This window comes from Pinus tabuliformis, chromosome 3_1 (genome assembly GCF_031772625.1).
Source record: "Pinus tabuliformis cultivar Carrire ecotype Pingquan chromosome 3_1, CPIR1, whole genome shotgun sequence".
In the NCBI taxonomy this organism is placed as follows: Eukaryota; Viridiplantae; Streptophyta; class Pinopsida; order Pinales; family Pinaceae; genus Pinus; species Pinus tabuliformis.
The window spans coordinates 124,384,691-124,406,997 of NC_142301.1; the positions used below are offsets into that span (position 1 = coordinate 124,384,691).

Genomic DNA, 22,307 nt, shown 5'->3' on the forward strand with positions numbered 1-22,307 from the left:
TTGATGGTTATGAAAAATTTCTGACTATATTTGACGAGCAAATCACCTTGTGACGACGAGCAATATGCCTATCAAATTCCATCCCTGTTCAACGCTAATAAAAATCATTAAAAAAAAAAAGAAGAAATTGATCAACACCAATTTATTTTCTTAAAACTATATTGAAAAACAAATTGGCATATAATTCCATCCCTGTCCTGAGTCTTCCATAAAAAGACTAACTAGACTTAGTGACTTGCCCATTAACTCAGTGTTCCATCAAAAAGACTAATTCCATCCCTGTCATGAGTCTTCCATAAAAAGACTAACTGGACTTAGTTGACTTACCCATTAACTGAGTCTTCCATCAAAAAGACTAACTAGACTTAGTTAACTTGTCCATTAACTGAGTCTTCCATTAAAAAGACTAACTAGAATTAGTTGACTTGACCATTAACCAGGAAAGACACGTGTACAACAGAGCAGAGGGGATACGTATTCAAGTGAATGCAGTTTTTTTGGGCTATATTGGACTTGTCTAGCACGAATTCTTTTTGCTTTTTGTTTATATTGGGCAGACAAATTTGACTTTACTAAAGTTGAGGAGCACTAATATTTGGACGGACAAATTGCTGGTCTAATTCCATCCCTGTCCCGAGTCTTCCATTAAAAGGACTCATGGACTTAGTAGACTTGAGTCTTCCATTAAAAAGAGTAAATAGATTTAGTTGACTTAACCATTAGCAAGGAAAGACACGTGTGCAACGGAGCAGTGGGGTGACGGATTCAAGTGAACGGAATTCAGAGATGGACATATTCACGTCAACTCGGCCGCCCGCGACAATGTGAATTCAAATAATTTCGTATTTATCTACGAGATGCACATTTTATGAAATGAACATTAATGGGATTGTGTGGGTTTAGGTTTCGTTAAGTTTAAATTTTATTAGGCGAAGTTGGGGTTTGGGGCAATGTTAAGGTTATACCAATTATTTATTTATTGATTAATAAAGTATATTTTTTAAATGATTTTTTTTTAATTTAATTAAAAATGATTAAATATATTTGTTAGATGATGTTTAATTTAGAGATGAAATAGTTTTTTTAACTGGGATTCACTAAAATTTGGCAATAGAATTTCAAAGGATTTTTGTTGTTTAAAATACAGTTTTCAATGCATAGATTGATTCAGCACCCTCAAAAAATCCAGAGGCACTCAAATTATGCAGATTAAGAAATTTGAAGTCAAGTTTTTAAAAATCTTTGTCAGATTTTGATTTAGATTATATTTTTGAAAAAGATAAAGTGTAAATGTTTTAAGTTTTGTTTTTATTGCCAAGTGATATAATTTTAAGTATAGTTATTAATTTTTGTTGTATGAGATGCAAATTTTTTTAATATATAAATACATTAAAAGTTTTTAAGAAGCGATGAGGCACTTGCTACAAATTTAACAACACAAATATACCATTCTAACAATTTTCGCTATATTTTGTACAAAACAAATGCATTTTTGAATCTATAAACATATTTAGTCTAGAAAAACAAGTGACGTAGTCAATCAATTAAGATTTAACAACTCAATTATGTCATTGCAATAAATTTTGTCTGAACATAAAAAAATATGCCTTGTAAAGGGAAAAGTTTATTTGTTCTATGTTTTTGCCTCTTTTTCCTCAATACAATTCTTTTTGTGATTGCTAGATTTAACAACTCAAATCTACAATTCCAACCATTTTTGTTAGATTTCTAGCAAAACTCTTCAAAAATATGCTTGGTAAAGAGCAAGTTTGGTAAATTATGTTTTTTTCTCTTAAAAAGCTAAGTCTAACTACTATACATTTTTACCTCTTTTAGTGGAATATGGTGATACAATTCTTGGCGTGGTCACTAATTTTTGCCACTTGAAATGCATAAACCAACTCAAAGTGCCAAAAAAAAACAAGGACACTCAATGTTTTTAATGATTCAAGTCTTCCATTCCAATGATTAAACCTAAAAAAGATAGAGTGCTTAGACTACAATTGTGAAAAAGGTGAACCCAAACAATTTTGTTTTTTTAAGTTAATCATGTTATATAATTCTGAACATCTCCCTGTTTGCCTGGGGTAGCTCAAGTGGAAATCCCCGTGGAATGAAGTCTCACCGAACCGGAGATCTTGGGTTCTAATCTTGTACTACCTCTTGGGTTCTAATCTTGTACTACTCCGGTTCAAATCTTGTACATCTTGTACTACCCTCCCCCATTGGGTTCTAATCTTGTACTACCCCTGTTCGAATCTTGTACATCTTATACTACCCTCCCCCCATTGCGGGGTGAATAATGGACATGTAAAAATGAGAGAGTCCTAGCAAGCTTAACAAAAAAAATATTATATAATTCTCGATAGTATCACTGTTTTTTGTAGTCGGAAATGTATTTTTGAATGTATAAACATATTTTAAATTATGAAAAACCCTCAAAGTATCTTGCTCGTACAAATTTAACTAAGTGAAGTTTGTTATTCAAGTAATTTTTAATTAAATTTTAAGCAAAACTAATTGAGAAATATGGCGAATAAAAAAAATGCTACCCAAAATACCATTATTAAAATGATTAATGATACTTAAAATAATTAATGATGTGAAAACTTGCCAATAGGACAAAGACACGATGTGTTGTTAAGGCACTGAGGGGTGTAAAAGTCATTGGTTCAAAATTAAGTGGGCAAAAACTCAGCCATGCTAGCATGGTTTGTATGGCCTAGGTTGATTGTCATTCCCGGTGATCTTGACAACTTAAATACCCCTAGATAACCCCTAATCAAGCCATAGACTAGGCATTAGACATTCCAATGATCTCACTACTCACATAACCTAGTAAACAAAAGAATTAATGATGCTAAAACCTAGTCAAACCTAAACATTTTTTGAAGTAGTGTAACCCAAAATTAGTCAACCCTCAACCTCTTCTAATAAAATTTAACCCGATCCACCTCATCCATTAATGTGGATCTCATAGATAAATTCTAGACTATCTAAATTTCGTAGTGATTAATTTTACATTGTCTAACCATTGTCGGTTTTGAAGTTTGCAGTCAAATCTTAATTTTTCTTGTTTAAAATAGATTTTTGACTATATATTCAACTCTCTGAAATTTTCTACAACAATTAGATTGCAGAGAGTTCACAAATTAAATTTATTATTTCAAAAAATCCCTACCAAATTCTTGACCATTTAGATTAAAAAATATACCCAAAAACCTTTCTAAAACAGACAAACTACCGCTTTGAATTCATCACATTATGAGGACTTGACGACGTGAACATGTCCGTCTCTCCACTCCATTCACGCGAATCCATCTCCCCACTCCTCTGTTGAACACACGTCTTTCCTTGCTAATGGACAAAAGTCAGTTCGCCCCTCTTTTTCTTCAGTTGAAGGAGGATGTCACGTTTATTTGACTATCTTGTCTCATAAACCTTGCCGTCCCCAGAAAGTATTTGAAGGCTGACACGGTATTTATGATATTCACAGAACTCAATCTTTAGGTGACCGATGCCGTATAAACGACTTTTCCATTCTATCGCAACCATAAAATAAGTCTTCCATCCAAAAAAAATCAGAGTTCTGCATCTGTTCCGATTTATTCGGCTCTGGCCATGTTGAAAACGGGTGCGATTGGGAGTCATATTGAAGCAGGAAATATAAAAGATTGGGTTTTTGTTAAGTTTTTCTTGGTACTGTGGATGACCTTCAACATCAGGCCGAGTGTTGCAGGGGTTATACCTAGCTGTCCCAAGTGTGGGAATACTTCTGTTCCATACCCTTTTAGCACCAACGATGGTTGCGGTGTCCCTGACTACAGAATCTACTGTAATGCAGTCAGCGAGCTGGAATTCAAGTCGGTCAATGGCAGCTCTTATAAAATCGTTAGTATCAATCCAGCCACCATGAGGCTGGTTATTCAACCTTCACCTCTGGTTAACAATTCTTGCCAGACTGAAGATATGAATAACCAGGGACTGCAATTGAATCAGAGCCTACCTTTCAATATCACCAGTATCAACACGATTATGTTATTGAATTGCGATCCCATAATGCTGAAATCGCCATTGAATTGTAGCTCAACCAGTTCGTGTCATACGTATATTAGTGATGCCAGGGCAGCCATAGCGTGCAGGAATGATAGTATCTGTTGCACATTTACAGCTGGTAGTTCTATTACTTCTCACATAATAAGGCTACAGCTCGGTGGTTGCAGGGCTTATACGAGTGTCCTAAATTTCAACCCGGCGCTGCCTGCGAGGCAGTGGAACTATGGAGTAGAGATGCAGTGGTCTGCACCGTCGGAGCCTTCGTGTAAAAGTCAGGCAGATTGTGACCAGAACTCTGCTTGCTTGCCTGTTCCAATGGATTCTGGCAGATCTAGGTGTCTCTGTATTGGGGACTATATTTGGGATCCTGTGCAAGGAAACTGCACAAAAAGTAAGTGGATAAAACTACAGCTATGGGTTTTCTGATAAATGCAATGACTTTTACTTATTTGGCTTAATTTGGTAAAATTTCAACTCAATTGTGTACTAATTTTGCAAAACTTTCGCTCCTCAGATGTATCAGGCTGTATTAGTCCTAACGGTTGTGGAGATGATAATCGAAGAGCTCTGATGGGAGGTGAGTTTCGCATGTTCGGATCTTCATATAGTCTGTTATTACTAGCTAAAATGCAAAGTTCGCATTTTTTATTTTTATAATTTTAGAATTTTGATATGTAATTGATTTGTTGTACAGAAAGAAAATTGGATTATTTGAAATAATCTATTGGTGATTGTAAAAGAATAAATAGGCAATTTATTTTACATGTGAAGATTAATTTTTGGGTTCATAATATTAGAGTAACATTTTAATATTAAATAGTGTTATAATAATATTTCAGTATTTTTTTTGGTAAGCTAGGGCATTACCATTTTTATTATATACAAAAGATAAAATATACATGCTTAGGCGACCTCAATCTGCTCTGTCAGGAAACCGGATCTGTTGGTCCCTCAAAAAACATACTGTCTGGAGAGTTTTCTGCTAAAGGCATAAAAATAAACAAAGCAAAAGTAAAGACACGACTTAGACATATCATAGTTTTTCTACATGATATCCATAGATGCTTAGTGACGAGGCCTGGCCTCACTACCATTTCTTTAGAATTACCCTAATTTGTGACCGAAATCAAAATGCAAAAAAGAACTAAGGGAGTAACTAAACTGACATTTCACTCTTCCATATTTTCCTTCTTGACTTCCTCGTCTCGTTTAGCCTCTAGCAGGTTCTTCAGCATTCCACGCATCTCTTCTATTTTGTTATCCTGTTGCCGTATCATAAACTTCAGGCTTGTCATCTCTTTCTTTGTTTTCAGCGTCCCCTGTGTCAGCTCAGCCATTTCTACCACTACTTGCTCCATCACTTTGGCTAATAGATGCTTCAACACCCAGTATGTATGAAGTACTGGCCTATACAACGTTAACCGCCCTCGTGTATTTCCAGGGTCCGGCAGCTACGAATTCCATTCATCCATTTTAGGGTCCGAGGGTTCCTCCAACACCTTATTTTCTAAAACTTCAAGGATTCTTTTGATATCTTCATTTGTCTCTCTGTTGTAGGCTTTCTCTGCTTCCTATACTGCCCGCCCGATAGACCGCTTGCCTCTCCTTTGCTGTTCCATTGCTAGATGCTCCGTTTCGCCGAGGTTCTCCTGCCGCGGTCTGCCTCGTACCCTACGTCTATGTCCTTTACCACTCATGCCCATTCTGCCTCTGTTGCCGCTTTTGCTGCTCTGCCCAACTTCAAAGGTTACCCTCGCTCTGCAATCCTCCTTTCCTATCTCCATTTCATTTGAGCTATATATTTCCACTTTAATTTGTTCTTGGTCTCTCCTCGTACTCCTTAAATCTCCCTCCTTTGCCTGCTTTTCCCTTCCACCTTCCTTCGCCATTGCTCTTTGGTATCGCTTGAGTCTTTGATTCACGTTCCTTTGCCAGACTGCGCCTGCGTTTTCCACCTTCCCTGTCTTCCTGCTATCTGTCATCCCTCCTGCTTCGTTCCTTAATTTATTTTCGCCACCTTGTTGCTGTTGTTGCGATTTCTCGCGGCCTTCTCTTTCACCTGTAATTTTCATGATTTGATATGTTGTTTGCCTTGGTGTGTGTACTATTCCTCTTACCTTCCCCTCTGCTCTCTTAATGACTGCCTTGTTAAGTGGAGAGTGTCTGTCGTCCTTCCATCCCATCCCTGTTGCTGAGTGGCCGTACTTCGCCACCCCGATCAGGGTATGAATGTTATCATGATCGTGTTTATATTGTTGCATTGTAGTCTTGTTCAATGATTTGTTTTAAATTCACCCATCTTGTCGTGGCCAGCTAGGATGTCCATCTAGTGTCCACTTTTTCCCTTAGTTCTCTGCATCCCCGATTTTCCAAGTAGTCTGCTGGTTTGTTTCCTTCACGTCTTACATGATGAATGACCTTGTATGCAATACGTTTCAATGATTCTTCTATCTCCTCGACAAGACCCGCCATTCTCCAGCTTTTAGCCACCTTTTCCCAAGGCTTCCCCTGATTTAATTTTCTAATTGTCTCTATAACCAGAGATGAGTCCCCTTCTATTTCTAATTTTCCATATCCATTTCTTATAGCGATCCGAATACCCCAGTATGCCGCCATGAATTCAGCTTCGTTGTTACTCATTGTGCCTCCACAGTTTGCATAGATCCATTTGGTTTGACCTTGGCTGTCTCTGAAGATCCCTCTGTATCCCGTCGGGCCTGGGTTTCCTTTTGTCGCTCCGTCGAATTTAAGTTTGATGAAGCCTTCCTGTGGGCGTATGAATATTGCTGAGCTTTGGTTTTTTGTAATTTGTTTCCTTTGATGTTGCGGATAGACCATCCCTGGCTCCAAATTTAGCTTTCTTAGGATATTTGTTTCTTCCTCCGAGGTTTTCCAATCTTCCTCTGCCCATGCTTCTGAGAGGATTGTTTCCCTTATTTGTCTTTGAGTTCTTTTCCATACATCTTTGGGAGTGGATGTCTTCCCTTGAAAGATCCTCCCATTTCTCTCTTTCCAAATGTTCCATAGGTTGATCTCCACTGCCAGGTTCCAGGCCCTTCTCAGCACCGGACTTTGGAACTGTCCCTTCCCCCACTGGAACAGGGTTTGTATTATGTCCTGGGGATTTCTTTTTGTTTTTCCAAAGATATCTCTAGTTTTTTCCCATTGATATTGAGCTACTCTGCATCCATTCAGTAGATGTTCCTAATCTTCTCCTTCTTGATTGCATAAGCTACATCTTGGCGGGCCTGAGAACCCTCTTTTTTGGATTTGGTCCTAGGTAAGTATGCACTTTCTCCCTACTAGCCAGGCGAACATCATAACCTTCAGCGACCATCTGTTCTTCCAGTTGCTTCCAATTATGTGCTTCTTCTTCTTGGGCTTGTTTAGATTTTATGATATATGCTTCTTTGGTTGTGAATGTCCCTTTTGTCTCTTTTCCCCATCTTAGGATATCTGGGCCGTCTCTGTTTTTAATCCTCCTAGAGTCCAGTTCTTTATTTAGCCTAACTTTTAGCTCTTATGTTATATTATTGTCCCATTCTTCCTGTTTTTTCCATTCTCTCCATTCCTCATTTTGTCCTCCTTCCTTCCAATAATCTTTGGCTAGGGTTAATCCCCTTGTCATCCCTTCCCTGTAAGTATTCTGCATTTCCTTCCTCCCAGAATTTCATTGTTCAGCCATTTCTTATTTCCCAGAATATGTTTTCATTTATGATATCTCTGTTCTGGCTTGCCAATTCCCATATTGCTGACCCTTTTGGTACTTCTTTCTTTCTCAGGATTTCTTCGGTGCTATAGGCATGTTATATTTTGTTGTCCATATCTCCTTCCAGAGATCTTTACCTCCCTTCATCCAGCGCCACCAGAGTTTCGCCGCTAGGACTTGGTTTAGGGTGGATGGATCTCTCAGACCTAGTCCTCCTTTCTCCTTTGGTTTTATTAGGCTATTCCAAGAGCATAGAGCCCATTTCTTTTGCTACTTAGGTCCTCCCCATAGGAATTTCCAATAAATTTCTATCATCTTAGCGCATACTCCTTTCGGTACTGCCATTACTGAGAGGGGGTATATGGGGATTGATTGAAGTGTCGATTTAAGCAACACTAACCTTGCTGCTATATTCAAGGTTCGGAAGGACTAGTTCTCTAATCTGTTTTTGATTTTCTCTGTTAGTGGCTGCCATTGGCTATCTTAAAAGAGTTTAAATCCAGCATGGTTCCTAAGTATTTGGTAGGCAATTCTCCCTTTTTGAATCCCAGGATTCTCGTAAGATGATTTTTGACTGTCTCCAGAGTGTTAAAAAAGAAAGTTCTTGATTTTTCCTTGTTTATTTCAGTTCCAGATGCTCTCATAAAAACCTCCAGGATCTCCCTTACCTGTTTCACTTCCCTCAGAGATACTTTACAGTAGATCATGATGTCGTCAACGAACTGTTGGTGCGTAAATGGATGTTGTTTCCCCACAGTCTCAGCCCTTTGATTTTCCTTTCTCTTAGTTCTTTCTTGAAATACCTTCCCAGCCCTTCCACCGCTAAAATGAATAGGAAGGGGGATAATGGGTCTCCCTGGCGGAGACCTCTTGAAGCATTAAAGGTAGCAGAAGGTGCTCCGTTTAGAAGAATGGAGAAGTTTGGTGTAGATATCATACTGAGTATCCATTTCACCCATCTATTACCGAACCCGTAGGCTTGTAGAATGGCTTCCAAATAGTTCCAGTTCAGTCTGTCATATGCTTTTGACAAGTCCAGTTTGATCATCATGCCTGGCTCCTTTTTTCGCTTTAGGGTATGCATAACTTCTTGAGAGACCACCAGACCATCCAGGATTTGCCTTCCCTCCACGAACCCTGTCTATTATGAGGATATTATATTGGGTAGGATGGGATTGAGCCTTTTGACCATTACGGTGGCTATAATCTTGTAAATAACATTAAATAAGGCGATCGCTCGAAATCTTTATGCTTGTTCCGAGTGGGCAGACTTGGGTATGAGAGTTAATAGAGTGGAATTTATTCCAGGCCATACTTTTTGGTGGATACGGGCTTCCTCCACAACTTCAAGGATTTCTTCTCCTATGAAATGCCAACATGCTTGGTAGAATTATATTTTGTATCCATCTGGTCCCGGGGCTTTATTTCTTTTTAAGTCCTTCACTACTTCCTCCATTTCTTCAAGAGTTGGTTTCCGCATCAGGGCAAGGTTTTGGTCTCTCGTCACTAACTTAGGAATTTCCTTACTTATCTTGGCTATTGCCTCTGATCTATTTCTCTGGGGTTCGCTGAGTAGATTCTTAAAGTGGTCTACCAGGACCTGTTCCATTTCCTCGTGCTGGAGGATACGCTAACCTTCTTGGTTTTTGATGGAGAAGATTCTATTTCTCTTTTGTGTTGTATCATAGCTTTGTGAAAAAACTTTGTGTTTCTCTCTCCTTCTCTAAGCCAGTGGATTCTAGACTTTTGTTTCCATAAAATTTCCTCCTCTTTCCTTCGTTATTCTAATTGGTTTATTACAATTCCCTCCTCCTTGATTCTTTCCTCATTTCTGCCTTCTATTATATCATTCTGTTGTAGTTCATTCATTTTATGTTCTACGCGCTGTTGCTCCTTGAAGATATCCCCAAATTCCTCTTTATTCCATTTTTTTATTCTCCCTCGCAGCTCTTTCAATTTAAGTTGAAGGGTGTGCATTTTGTTCCTTCCTCTTTGTTCTCTTTTCATCCACCATTCTTCTAATTTCAGTAGTAGTTTCTGATCTCTAAGCCAGAAGGCTTCGAATCTGAAAGGTCTGTCCTTGGGTCTTTGCTTGAGGTCAATCTCCAGCTTGATTGGCCAATGGTCTGAGCCTGTTACTGGAAGGATCGTGGCTTCTATGAACACATCTTTCATCATGATTTGTTCAGAGATTAGGAACTTATCTAATCTTGAGGCTATTTGGTTTGCCCCTCCTCTTCGGTTGTTCCATGTGTGGGTGTCGTTTATAGTTTGGATATCCACCAATCTGTGATCTATTATCATGTCCCCAAACGCTTCCATATCTGTATCTGTCCTTCTCAATCCTCCCCTCTTTTCCTCTAAGTTTTTGATCATGTTAAAGTCTCCCCCTATAATCCAGGGTTTCTCTGGGATGAGATTTCTCATTGCTTTTAGGTTTTGCAGAAAGCTTCTTCGTTCATTTGGGGTGTGAGGTCCATACACTCCTGATAGAACTACATTTTATGATGATCCTATGATCTTGAAGGTTCCTGTTAGAATTCGCGGGAAGCTTATCCAGTTGTCAAATTGTATTTCCTCTGGATTCCATATTATTGCCAATCCTCTTGCGCTCCCTACTGCATCCTGTCCCATTATTTCATATCTAGTGTTGCCTTTACTCATTATTTCTCTTATTTTTTCTGTGTTGATATTTGTTTCTTGTACTATCATTATACTTGGTTTGTCCATTTTCAGTCTCTCCTTCAGGTATCTCTGTTTACCTCTGCTATTGAGGCCTCTTATATTCCAACTTGTAATAATCATTTTAATAATTTTGGTGGTGTTTGAAATACCTCCGATAGAGGTATGACCCTTCCTGAGTTTACCAGCATCTCTCCCACTTCCTGAATTGTCTCACTCATCAATCGTCTACCCCTCTTTCTGCCTCCTTTTCCAGAGCTGCTCATTCCCATATTTTGGTTACCTTGTGTTTCTATCGTCTCTATTCTGTTTTCCACTGTCATCCCTTTTTTTCTTTGTATCTTTGGAATGCTTCTTTGTACATTTGCTTTTTCTCCTCCGGGATGAATATCTCGTCTAGCGCTTGCCATTCCTGCAGTAGCTTCCTCATTACTCGTTCCTCTTCCCCTCCTTTTTCCTTTTGTGGGTCTATCTCCATTTGTGTTTGTTCATTTGGGTTTTCTATTTTTTCTTCTGTCTCCCCAGGCTCTGCGTCTGTTTGTTCTATAATTTTTTCCCCTGATTCCATTGAATACTCCATTACCTCAACATCATTGTCTTCTTTATCCCCTGTTTCAGTTTCTTCTTCTTGAAGGACTTTGAATTTATTCTGTGATTCCAGGGTTATGTTTTTCTTTGGCCCTTCACGTTGCATTTTGCTACTCCCTGTTTTCTTTCTCCTTTGAACTTCTCTGAAATCTTCTTCCCCTTGGTTCATTTCCTGTGTTGTTGTTTTCTTCTCATTTTTTTCCCCTTTTCCTCTTCTGCTCTGATTAGAGGACATTGTTTGAATAGATGCCCATATTCATGGCACCTTCTACATCGGAAGGGTATATGTTCATAGTCCACCGGTTGTTGCCAGATCTCGTCGTGATATTCTAGCTCAATGGAGTCTGGGAGGGGCTCTGTTATATTCATGTACACGCAGATTCTAGCGTATGATGTGTACCTTCCTCTCTTTGTGGATTCTGCAACTTTCACAAAAGACCCTATTGTATTCCCTATACCTTTAAGGATTTCTGGATCCCAAAATTCTATTGGTAGTCCAAAGAGTCTTATCTATACTGGAGCTGCTAGCATTTTTTCCTTATCTGGGTTATAGCAGTCCACCCAATGTCTCATAAATAAGCTTGTGTTATTCATGAAGTAGGGTCCTCCCTCAAAGATCCTTTCCTTATCTTCTATGTTAGAGAATATTACTGTAAAAAAACCCTTCGCACCTAGTTTTAATTCCACATGCCCCTTTGGTTTCCATCTTTGTTGTATCCATTTAGATAAGTCTTTCTCTAATGGCAAAAACCCTACAAATTTACATATTAATGCATAGTATTTCATGTAACTCCTATATTCCTCCAATTTATTGTTTGGTATTACGAACCTGGGTTTCTTCGTTGCCCTAGGTAGGCACTTTCCTTTCAGTCCCGCTTTCCAGTTCGTGCCATTTGTTGGGTCCTCACCTTCGCTTGGTTTCAATCCTTCACACGTGCGCTCCCTGCTCGCCTCCCTCGTTGCCATGCTCTTGTAGGAGGGGATCTCTCCCCTCCCCCGTCCTGTTTCCATTAGAGCCCCTCAGTCCTGATTTTTCTTTCGTTCCTTCTCTCTATAGGTTTGGGATCCTCTATTCTCGCTGATCTCAGTGATAACATCACTCTCCACTCGTTTTCCCTTGTTTGCTGCTGCGTGCTGGATTGTTACCCTCGCTTTTACTTCACCGAAACCCTCATCTGTAGAAACCCTCCGCTAAAACCCTCGTGTTTTAGTGCATTTTCATTTCTAATAATATTTCAATATTAATTAGAATAATATTTTTTATTAAAAAATTAAGCTTATATATTGCTGATAAGAAATCAATATCTTTTATAATTATAATTCGAATTATTTCTAAAATATTTGTTTTTTTAATATCTGATTTTTATTTAAAAAACAACTGATTGTAAAATTATTATATCTAAGATTAAAATTCCCTACATCTCTATCTATAAAGATTTTAAATTTTTTTAATTATTAAAACTGCAATTAAATTTACATTATAATAGTTGAGATCTTCTTTAACTTTTGAATTCACAAAGTTAAGATTCAATAAGTATTTAGTTAAAATAATGAAATTTATATTTTGTATAGAAATCATTTATAACAAAAAATTCCACAACAGTTAACATCAATTGGCTTTTGTTTGTTGTCTATATTCTTAAATAACTAATGCATCTACAAATGCTTATATGTCTTTACCTTGCATTATTTGACAACTTGATATTTCAAAGTCATGTATGACTTCTCCACAAGTTGCCTAGAAAATCAAGCTAGCTATTAAAGATAGGTAAAAATGTTTGAAAGAAAAACATTTAATATCATAAGATCAAGCTAGCTATTAAAGGTAGGAAAAAGGTTTGAAAGAAAAACATTATATAATATTAAAGGAACACATCATTACTTTTGAAAAGACATGTTGGCTTAGGGGCATACCAAAGAGCTATAAAGATTTATAATGAAGGAGACTTCATGCTTAAAAGAGATTTTGTTAAACATTTCCCATTATAACTGGGGAATATTTTATCTAAGTAATGACATAATAATTTTAAATATATTTTATGGAAGTAATGACATCATAAATTTAGATAATTTTATATTAAGTAGTTTGTATATGTTAATATTATATATAAAAGTGAATTTATATATAAGTAATTTCACATATATAAATATAAAACCACACAAAAAAAAGAATATTATAAATAAAATGTGATCTTAAAATATTTCAAAAATTTGAGTAAACATGTGATTGTAAATTATTTCAAAAGTTACACATTAATTAAAAGTCAAATATGAGTTTGACACACCTACTTAGAAATGAAATTTTCATAAATAATGAAATTATCATAAATATTGAGATTTGATATGTGTACTATTATGACACTTGGTGGCAAATATAATTTTTTGATTTTGATTTTTTTTGTTTTTATAAATAATGAAATTTGCATTAATATTAAGATTTGATGTGTGTATTTTTTTCATAAATATTGAGGTTTGATGTATGTACTATTACGACACTTGTGATATATAGAAATTTTTTGATTTTGATATATAGATTTTTATTTTTAAAGTAATTTTTATTTCTCACAATTTATAACCCCATGAATTAGTCATTTCATTTATATGCTAATTTCATTTATATGAGCTAATAAGAAAATGGAAATTCAAATTTCAAAAATTTCAAAATTTGTTTTTAATTTTCAAAATATTCAGTTTAATAGCTATTTTTTTCAAAAGTTTATTAAACTTTATAAATTGTTTTTAAAATTTTGATAACTAATTGAAATTCAAAGAATTTTGGAAATGACAATGGATGTGAGAGCTAGGAAATCAAAGAAAAAATGGTTTTCATGTTCAACCTTCTTAGCATCACAAAGGAGACTGATTATTTCATCACAAGGTAAATTCATTTTTTGTTTGTTTGTCAAGACCCATGGGCATCTAAGGAGATCACACCTAGCTTGGGCCACACCAACACTTAGACCCATGGTGTCATGTCCCCAATTCTTTTTTCGTAAATTGGCTTTTGCGCAGTATCGGCCAAACAATTAACATTATTCATCTTTAACTATTTCCCGAACTATGCCTAACATTCATTCTTTTAACCATTAATATTAATGTGCAGAAACCATTAATATAACATTCAACAGCAGAGAAGACACCTTAATCATATGCAATATAATAATTTTTTATTATAATTTCCAAGTTACAAGTTCACCGGGAGGTAAAGCTTAACTGGCTTTACATCCAAATACTTAGTTGTCGTGCAGCTCGACCTTTAGTCGCTGCACCGTTCAACGTTTCCAAACAACTTGTGTCATTTCCCCAACTCGGGTGCCTACCTGTGTCACCATGGGCATCCGTCACACCTTCGTTCAAACCAACACTATCGTTTCTCCCCTCGCTGGGTGCTCCCACCCACAAGTCACCCTACACGAGTTGTTCAGCCTAACCTGGTTCATTCGGCAGGCGCACACAACCATGTTGCCCTACCTGAACTCCACCACATGGTTTTATGCCTTCGTTCGCCCGTCATGCGGGCACATCTGTTTCTCGACCTGCTCCTAACTACAGACTTCACCGAATGCTTAGCTCGCACTTCGCTTGCTTCATCCCAACAACTCGTCGTTTGGTGTATATCCACCATTCGTCATGTGGGGGCACTCGGCCGACCCACCAACTTTGCATTTGTTCCATCATTGCGCCCACTTAACTCATCGGCCCACCCGCTAAGATGACTCGCCCATCGTTTAAGTCGGCTCATGGGCGCTCCCTCCCTCACCCACTATAAATTCATGCGTTCTAGATCGTCGTCCACATTTCGCCCACTCACTTGCCAACCGTAGCTCACCCTCGCACCCATGTCTCGCCCTTCGCTAGCTCACCATTTCCATCGTTCAAGCACGCCTAGTGGGCGTGCTCGTGTCGCTCGAATGTCGCAACAACCGCAGGGCATTACATCCTCCCCCACCTAAGGTAATTGCCGCCCTCGGAAATCTGGCTATTTTTCGTAGCTTCCTGTCATATTTCACAATCTTTCGCTTCCATCTCCAAAGTGAGTCCTCTGTTTCACAGCTATACTCCTCAGGTGCATCCTTCCATCTAAAAAGAAATTCCCATTTTATGTGACTTCCAATCCCTGCTATCCGACATTTCAGAATCTTGTCCATCACAAGGTTCGGCCTGTCAACAATCATGGCTGGTCCCCTTGGTGGTTCCACTCTCTCTGGATGTTCTGCATCAAGTCTGCATCTCTTCAACTGACTGATATGGAAAATTGGATGTTTCATATGCATATGGTGCGGAAGCTCCAACTCATAGGCAACCTCCCCCACTCGCTTCTTAACTCGGAATGGTCCCTCATATTTCCTTGTCAACAATCTCGTAGTCCCCTTAGGTGGCTGAAACTGATCTCCGGTAATCCTGAGGAACACCATGTCTCCCACACTAAAGTGTGCATCCCGTCTATCCTTATCTACCCATTTCTTCATTCTCCTTGCAGCTTCGTGCAAGCGCACCCATGCTAACTCCAGGGTCTCATCCCAAGCCTTTAAGAACTTCTTCGCATGAGGACTCCTCAACAAACCTCCCGTCACTATGGTATGCAGTGTGACTGGCATCTATCCATTTACTAACTCAAATGGATTGTACCTTGTCGCAAAAATATTTTGTATGTTGTAGCTGAACTGAGCTATATCCAGGAGTTCAGGCCAATTCTTTTGATCAGCCATCACATAATGTCTCAAGTAATCTTCTAGCAATGTGTTGATCCTCTCGGTCTGTCCATCTGTTTGCGGATGGTAACTCGAACTCATCAACAAATCTTTCCCGAGTAGCTTGAACAATGTGGTCCAAAATCTGCCTATAAGTCGCGGATCTTGGTCCGATACAATACTCAACGGCATTCCCCAATACTTCACTATGTTCTTAAATAACAAATCCGCAGTCCTCTTGGCTCCACAAGGCATCTTTGTTGGAATAAAGACAACATACTTGGAAAAACGATCGACCACAACCATGATTCCATTATATCCCTATACTTGCGGTAATTGAGTGATGAAGTCCATCGAGACAATCATCCATGGTCTCTCAGGAATCGGTAAAGGCTGCAACAGACCCCCTTGCCTCTGAGTATCTGATTTGTCCTACTGACAAATGATGCATGTATGTACATACTCCTTTACATCTTCTCACATCTCCCAAAATAACCCTCTCTCCAATAATGTCAAAGAACAACGCTGCCCTGGGTGGCCAGCCCACAGAGAATCGTGGCATTCCTTCAAAAGGTGCCTCCTGAGCCCTAATGACTTTGGAACATAGAGTCGGTTTCCAAAGAACAAGAATCCATCTTGGAGAAAAGACCTTCATGTCTTCCCCTCCTTTATCTACTTCACTATATTTTACACCTGAGTATTGGTCTCTTTCCTTGATCTTATTCTACATCTCTTCTGACATCTATACTCGACTCCTACTTTGTGCTGCCCGGTCTTCTTCTCCCTCCAATTCTGCTAGCTGTCCCTTCCTACTAAGGGCATTTTCCACTGCACTGATTCTCCCTGGTCTGTACTTAATAGTCATGTCAAAATCTGCCAAGAAGCCCTACCAACGAGCTTGCTTCACTGACAGCTTTGGTTGTGATGCAAAATAACTTGCTGCAATGTTGTCCATCTTGACAACAAAAGGCTTCCCAATCAAGTAATGCCTCCATACCTGTAAATAGTGAATGATCGCAGTCATCTCCTTCTCATGGACCGGATACCTCTGTTCTCTATCCCGCAACTTCTGACTCTCGTATGCCACCGGATGCCCATCTTGCATAAGAACCCCTCCTATGGAAAAATCTAAAGCATCTGTGTGTACCTCAAATGGTCGCTCGAAGTCCGGTAACTTCAGTATCGGTGTTGTGACCATCCTCTTCTTTAAATCATCAAATGCCACTGACATTTGTCCGTCCAACTCCACCTCTTGTCTTTCCTCAGTTGATTTGTTAGTGATGATGTTACCTTGGAGTACCCCTCTACAAACTTTTGTTGGTAGTTGGTCATGCCCAAAAAGACCCTCATATCATGGACATTCTTTGGTTCAACCTAGTCCTCGATCGACTTCACCCTGTTCGGCTCCATCCGTATGTACCCTTGACCCACTATGTGCCGGAGGAACGGAATCTTGGTCTGAGCAAACATACACCTAGACTTCTTCAAGTACAGCTAATTCTTCTTCAGCGCCTCGAACACCAATGCCAAGTGCTTCTTATGATCCTCCATGTTACCACTGTACACCACTATATCGTCCAAGTACACTACTAGAAACGAATCCAAGTATGGACGTAGAAAATCATTCATCAAATTGCAAAACATAGCAGGAGCATTGCACAACCCGAATGGCATAACAAGGAATTCAAAGCTACCATACCTTGTTACTATTGCAGTCTTCCTTTCATCTCCTTCAGCTATCCACACCTGATAATACCCATGCCTCAAGTCCAGCTTGGAAAACACTCAGGCTTTCACAAGCTTATCGAAGCAATCTGTAGCTAATGGCAAAGGATACATGTTCTTTATCGTCTACTTTTTGAGAGAATGATAATCATAGAACATCCGTAGCTCATTCGTATCTTTCTTTCACTGGAACAATACTAGAGCTCCATAGGGGGGACCTTGAAGGTCTAATGAAACCTTCATCACTTAACTCCTTTAACCGTCATTTCAAATCCTCCAACTCAGGTCCTGACAACCGATAGGGAGCTTTAGCTGGAGGTTGCTTCCCTGGCTCAAGCTCAATGCTATGGTCCACTGCATGCCTTGGTGGAAGCTTCTTTGGTAGCTCATCGGGCATCACATTTGCATACTTAGCCAACACCTCAGAAATATCAGCTAGAACAGGCATCCCCACTCCATCATCGCCTTTGACTCCTTCGATTACAGCCGCATATGTCTCCACGTCTGACTCCCACATAGCCTTCTCCAAACTTAGTGGAGAAACATGTTGCACCTTGACTTCCTTCCTTGCTTATGGGTAGGCAGAGTCCAAGTTTGTAATTTTCCAATCAACATAACCTCATCGTAGAAGGGGACAATAATTGCCTTATTGCCCTTCAATAAATCTTGCCCCAATATCACATCAAAATTGTTCATCTCCATCATTGTGAAGTCCAACTGACCTTGCTAGTCTTTGATCTGTATAGGCACTTCATGTGCCAAACCTTCCACTTTAGCTCTTGAGTTCACTGCCTTGACTTCCACATTCGATGGGAAGATCATCAGTCCGACTTTTCTTGCTAACCGTGTCGTCATGAAGTTATGTGTGGCCCCCGTGTCCACTAAAGCTTGAATGGTCTTACCATGAACCACCAAGTCTACAAAACCCAAACTATGAATCCATGATTTCTCCATAACTTTTGTCTGCATATTTTTTGGTTTCTGCAATTCCCTCTAATACCACTTGTCATGCCCCTAATTCTTTTTTCGTAAATTGGCTTTCACGCGACATCGGCCAAACAATTAACATTATTCATCTTTAACTATTTCCTGAACTACACCTAACATTCATTCTTTTAACCATTAATATAACATTCAACAACAGAGAAGACACCTTAATCATATGCAGTGTAATAATCTTTTATTATAATTTCCAAGTTACAAGTTCACCAGGAGACAAAGCTCAACTGGCTTCACATCCAAATACTTAGCTATCATGCAGCTCGACCTTCGGTCGTTGCACCGTTGAGCATTTCCGAACGACTTGTGTCGTTCGCCCAACTCGAGCGCCTACCTGTGTCATCGTGCATGTCCATCACACCTTCGTTCAAACCAACACTATCGTTTCTCCCCTCACCGAGCGCTCCCACACACGAGTCGCCCTGCATGAGTTGTTCAGCCTAACCTTGGTTCGTTCAGCGGGCGCACATGCCCGTTTTTCCCTGCCCAAACTCCACCACATGGTTTTCTACCTTCGTTCGCCTGTCATGCAGGCACATCCATTTCTCGACCTGCTCCTAACTGCAGAATTCATCAAATGCTTAGCTCGCACTTCGCTTGCTTCATCCCAACAACTCGTCATTTGGTTTATATCCACCGCTCGTCGTGTGGGGGCGCTCGGCCGACCCACCAAATTTGTGTTTGTTCCATCGTTTCGCCCACTTAACTCGTCAGCCCACCTGTTAAGATGACTCAACCATCGTTTAAGTCGGCTCGTGGGTGCTCCCTCGCTCACCCACTATAAACTCGTGCGTTCTAGCTCGTTATCCACACTTCGATTGCTCGCTTGCCAACCGCAGCTCCCCGTCGTGCCCATGTCTCGCCCTTCGCTAGCTCGCCCTTTCCATCATTCAAGAAACAACCGCAGGGCGTTACACATGGGCATCTAAGGGGCCAACACTTAGGGGACTTGAATTTTTAGCATGTCTCCTCCCCTTAGCAAGGAGCACAACCACCTCGTGAAGTTTGATCCTAGGTGACCTTGCTGATAAAACCCATCCTCAACAAGGTGTGTTAATGGAACTCAACAAATATAATTTTAAATTCAACATAAAATTTTATGTTAAATATTTTTCTTATAATTTCTTTTTATTGTAATTTATAGTTATCTTTAAACACTCTTATAAAATAATATAGTAATTTTTTCAATAACATTATTTTATATTACACATTTTTAAGCATTAAACCTACTCAATATGAAGAAAAACATACCTTTTTAATTCAGTAAACAAATATTCAATGAATAATTCTTACATACTATTTATGCTAATATGGTAGTCTTTTATAGGTTCGGTGTACAGTTGACAACGTGGGCTATTCCTGCAGGTCTCGTAGCAGGGATGTGTGTAGCCATTGTAGTTGTTGTACTTGCCATAATCCTCTACAGAAGAAAAAGATTCCAGATGCAGAGTAGGGCCCGACTGATGAAGGAGAGAGCAAGCATACTATCAGGAAGCGCCGGAGGAAATTCCGCCAAACTCTTCAACAGAAAAGAGATAAAAAGGGCGACCAATGATTTCGCAAGGGACAAAGTGCTTGGCTTCGGGGGCTTCGGGGGCTTCGGGGAGGTTTACAAAGGAATACTATGTGACGGCACCGTCGTGGCGGTGAAAACTGCCAAGGTTGGTAATATCAAAGGAATCGAGCAGGTTTTGAACGAGGTCCGGATTCTGTCTCAGGTGAACCACAGGAATTTGGTTCGATTGCTGGGCTGCTGTGTTGATGTGCAGGAACCGCTCCTGGTGTATGAGTACATTCCCAACGGGACCTTATTCGATCATCTCCACAAGACCTCCGGAGGAAAGTTCCTAGACTGGAGAACGCGCTTGAATATTGCTCTCCACACTGCGGAAGCTCTAGCTTATCTCCATTCCGCTGCCTTCCCTCCAATATATCACAGAGATGTGAAGTCCACAAACATTTTACTTGACAGTAAATTGAATCCCAAGGTCTCAGATTTTGGGTTGTCACGTCTAGCAGAGACGGACCTGTCTCACATCTCCACATGCTCGCAAGGGACGCTGGGGTACTTGGATCCCGAGTATTACAGAAATTACCAGCTCACTGATAAAAGTGATGTGTATAACTTCGGTGTGGTTTTGCTGGAACTGGTGACATCGCAGAAGGCCATTGATTTCAGTAGAGAATCTGATGATGTGAATCTGGCAGTGTATGTAGTTAATAAGTCGGAAGGAGGAAGGATGATGGATGTTGTGGATCCTTACTTGAAGGAAAACGCTTTGCAAATTGTTATGGACACTGTGAAAGCTGTGGTTGTTTTAGCGTTGGGTTGTTTGCAAGAGAAGAGGCACGAGAGGCCAACTATGAAGGAAGTTGCAGAGGAATTGCATTATATCACTAGTATTGAAGCTTCCGCTGCCGTTGTAGCTGAAGATGGGGATAAGACCTCGCCACCGCAGACAAGCAGAGAATCTAGGTTCTCCTTGGCTCTCCATTATAGTGGCCCAGTGCATTGTATTTCGTAAGACTTTTGCTTATCGTATAGTGTTTGATATTAATGGCCCAAGGACGGATTGAATTAATCCGTCGCAGGGATAATGTTGGGAATTAAGGCGAGTAAAATGGATGACAACTGGCATTTGACATGAACTGTGGCTGGGTATGACTGTAAATATGAGTATATACATTGTATATATATATATGAAGTTGAGATGTGTTGACTTCACATACGAAACGTAAAACTAGTCCATCCAAAGATACTAGAACGATGTGCAGCGGTAGTGTGTGTATTCAGCGTTCAAAACTGATATTGCCATTAGCAGGTGTAATTCAACGTATTAATATGAGAGCTTCAAAGTCATGCGGGCAACATCAATCACTAAAGACGTCATGCGGTAATAGTTTAGTTTTAATCGGCGCAGTATAACTGTTTTATGTTCTATTTTTTTTTCAGGGATTCTAACTGTAATATTTTTAATTGTTTTAGTTCTTTTGTGGGTCCGAATTGAGTTATCCTACCTATGGTTTAGTTATTAAATTTTTGAATGTTTGTATATATTAATATTTTGAAAAATATTTAAATTTTGTTATTCCAACTAATTCTGATATAATGTTAACCAATATTTGCGTGAAATAAACATGGAAATGAATCTTCTTTGAAAAATTAAATGTTTTGTTTTTCCGACTTGAAGGGGGCAATAAAACATCACGATTTTGTATATTTTGATTATCTTGAAAAAAGGTTGGATACTCCACCATACAAAAGGTTGAGAATTTTTAAGCACATATAGCTAAATAGTGATTGGGTTGATAGATTAAATTTAACAGTCCAAATTATTTTATGATCAAATTATGATATTATATATATAAGAAGTATTGTTTTAAGCTAGGGAACTATCTTGGACACAAAATCAGTTGGTTGAGAGAATATCTCAATCACACACCAAACTAGGAAACAACTCCTAATTAATAGGAACAAACTCCTTTACACAGCAAGAATCATAACTGAGACAAGATCTACATCTGGTCCAGTCTGGTAATTACACCTTGTACCTTGTTTATGCAAATGCCGATGTCCATATAAAGGAACAACCATCTACCGGAATGCATGGTTCCCAACCACTGCAATCGTCAGTTTACTAGGAAGTCCTTCACATACATGGTTCATCCAACCTCTCGATGAGCTCCCCCTAAATATAAAATTTCACCTCATGGAGTCTAAAACCAATACCGTCCACCCAAGTGTATTTATAAGGACCTGCAATCCTTGACTCATCCGCTGGTGCGAAGTGAGAAGGCTTGGCGATGAGTTGGTTCAACAATTGAGTGCGCGAGCTAACCGATCGACACTTGGAAAC

General features: G+C 39.2%; 1 protein-coding gene across 1 annotated transcript; it reads left to right on the forward strand.

Annotated features, from left to right (window-relative positions):
• The first annotated feature begins 3,581 nt into the window (after positions 1-3,581).
• On the forward strand, positions 3,582-21,096 carry LOC149186078 (wall-associated receptor kinase-like 20). The gene is made up of 3 exons (XM_089412553.1): positions 3,582-4,447; positions 4,571-4,633; positions 19,816-21,096. Exons 1-3 carry the CDS (start codon positions 3,622-3,624, stop codon positions 20,973-20,975), a joined length of 2,049 nt encoding a protein of 682 aa, XP_089268679.1. The 5' UTR covers positions 3,582-3,621; the 3' UTR covers positions 20,976-21,096.
• The last annotated feature ends 1,211 nt before the right edge of the window (positions 21,097-22,307 follow it).

What these genes read in the sequence shown, in the direction of transcription:
- LOC149186078 (XM_089412553.1), top strand. Translation starts at nt 3,622, where the DNA reads ATGTTGAAAACGGGTGCGATTGGGAGTCATATTGAAGCAGGAAATATA. An exon ending in GCAAGGAAACTGCACAAAAA is followed by an intron (nt 4,448 to 4,570) that starts GTAAGTGGATAA and finishes TTCGCTCCTCAG; the next exon opens with ATGTATCAGGCTGTATTAGT. An exon ending in TCGAAGAGCTCTGATGGGAG is followed by an intron (nt 4,634 to 19,815) that starts GTGAGTTTCGCA and finishes CTATTCCTGCAG; the next exon opens with GTCTCGTAGCAGGGATGTGT.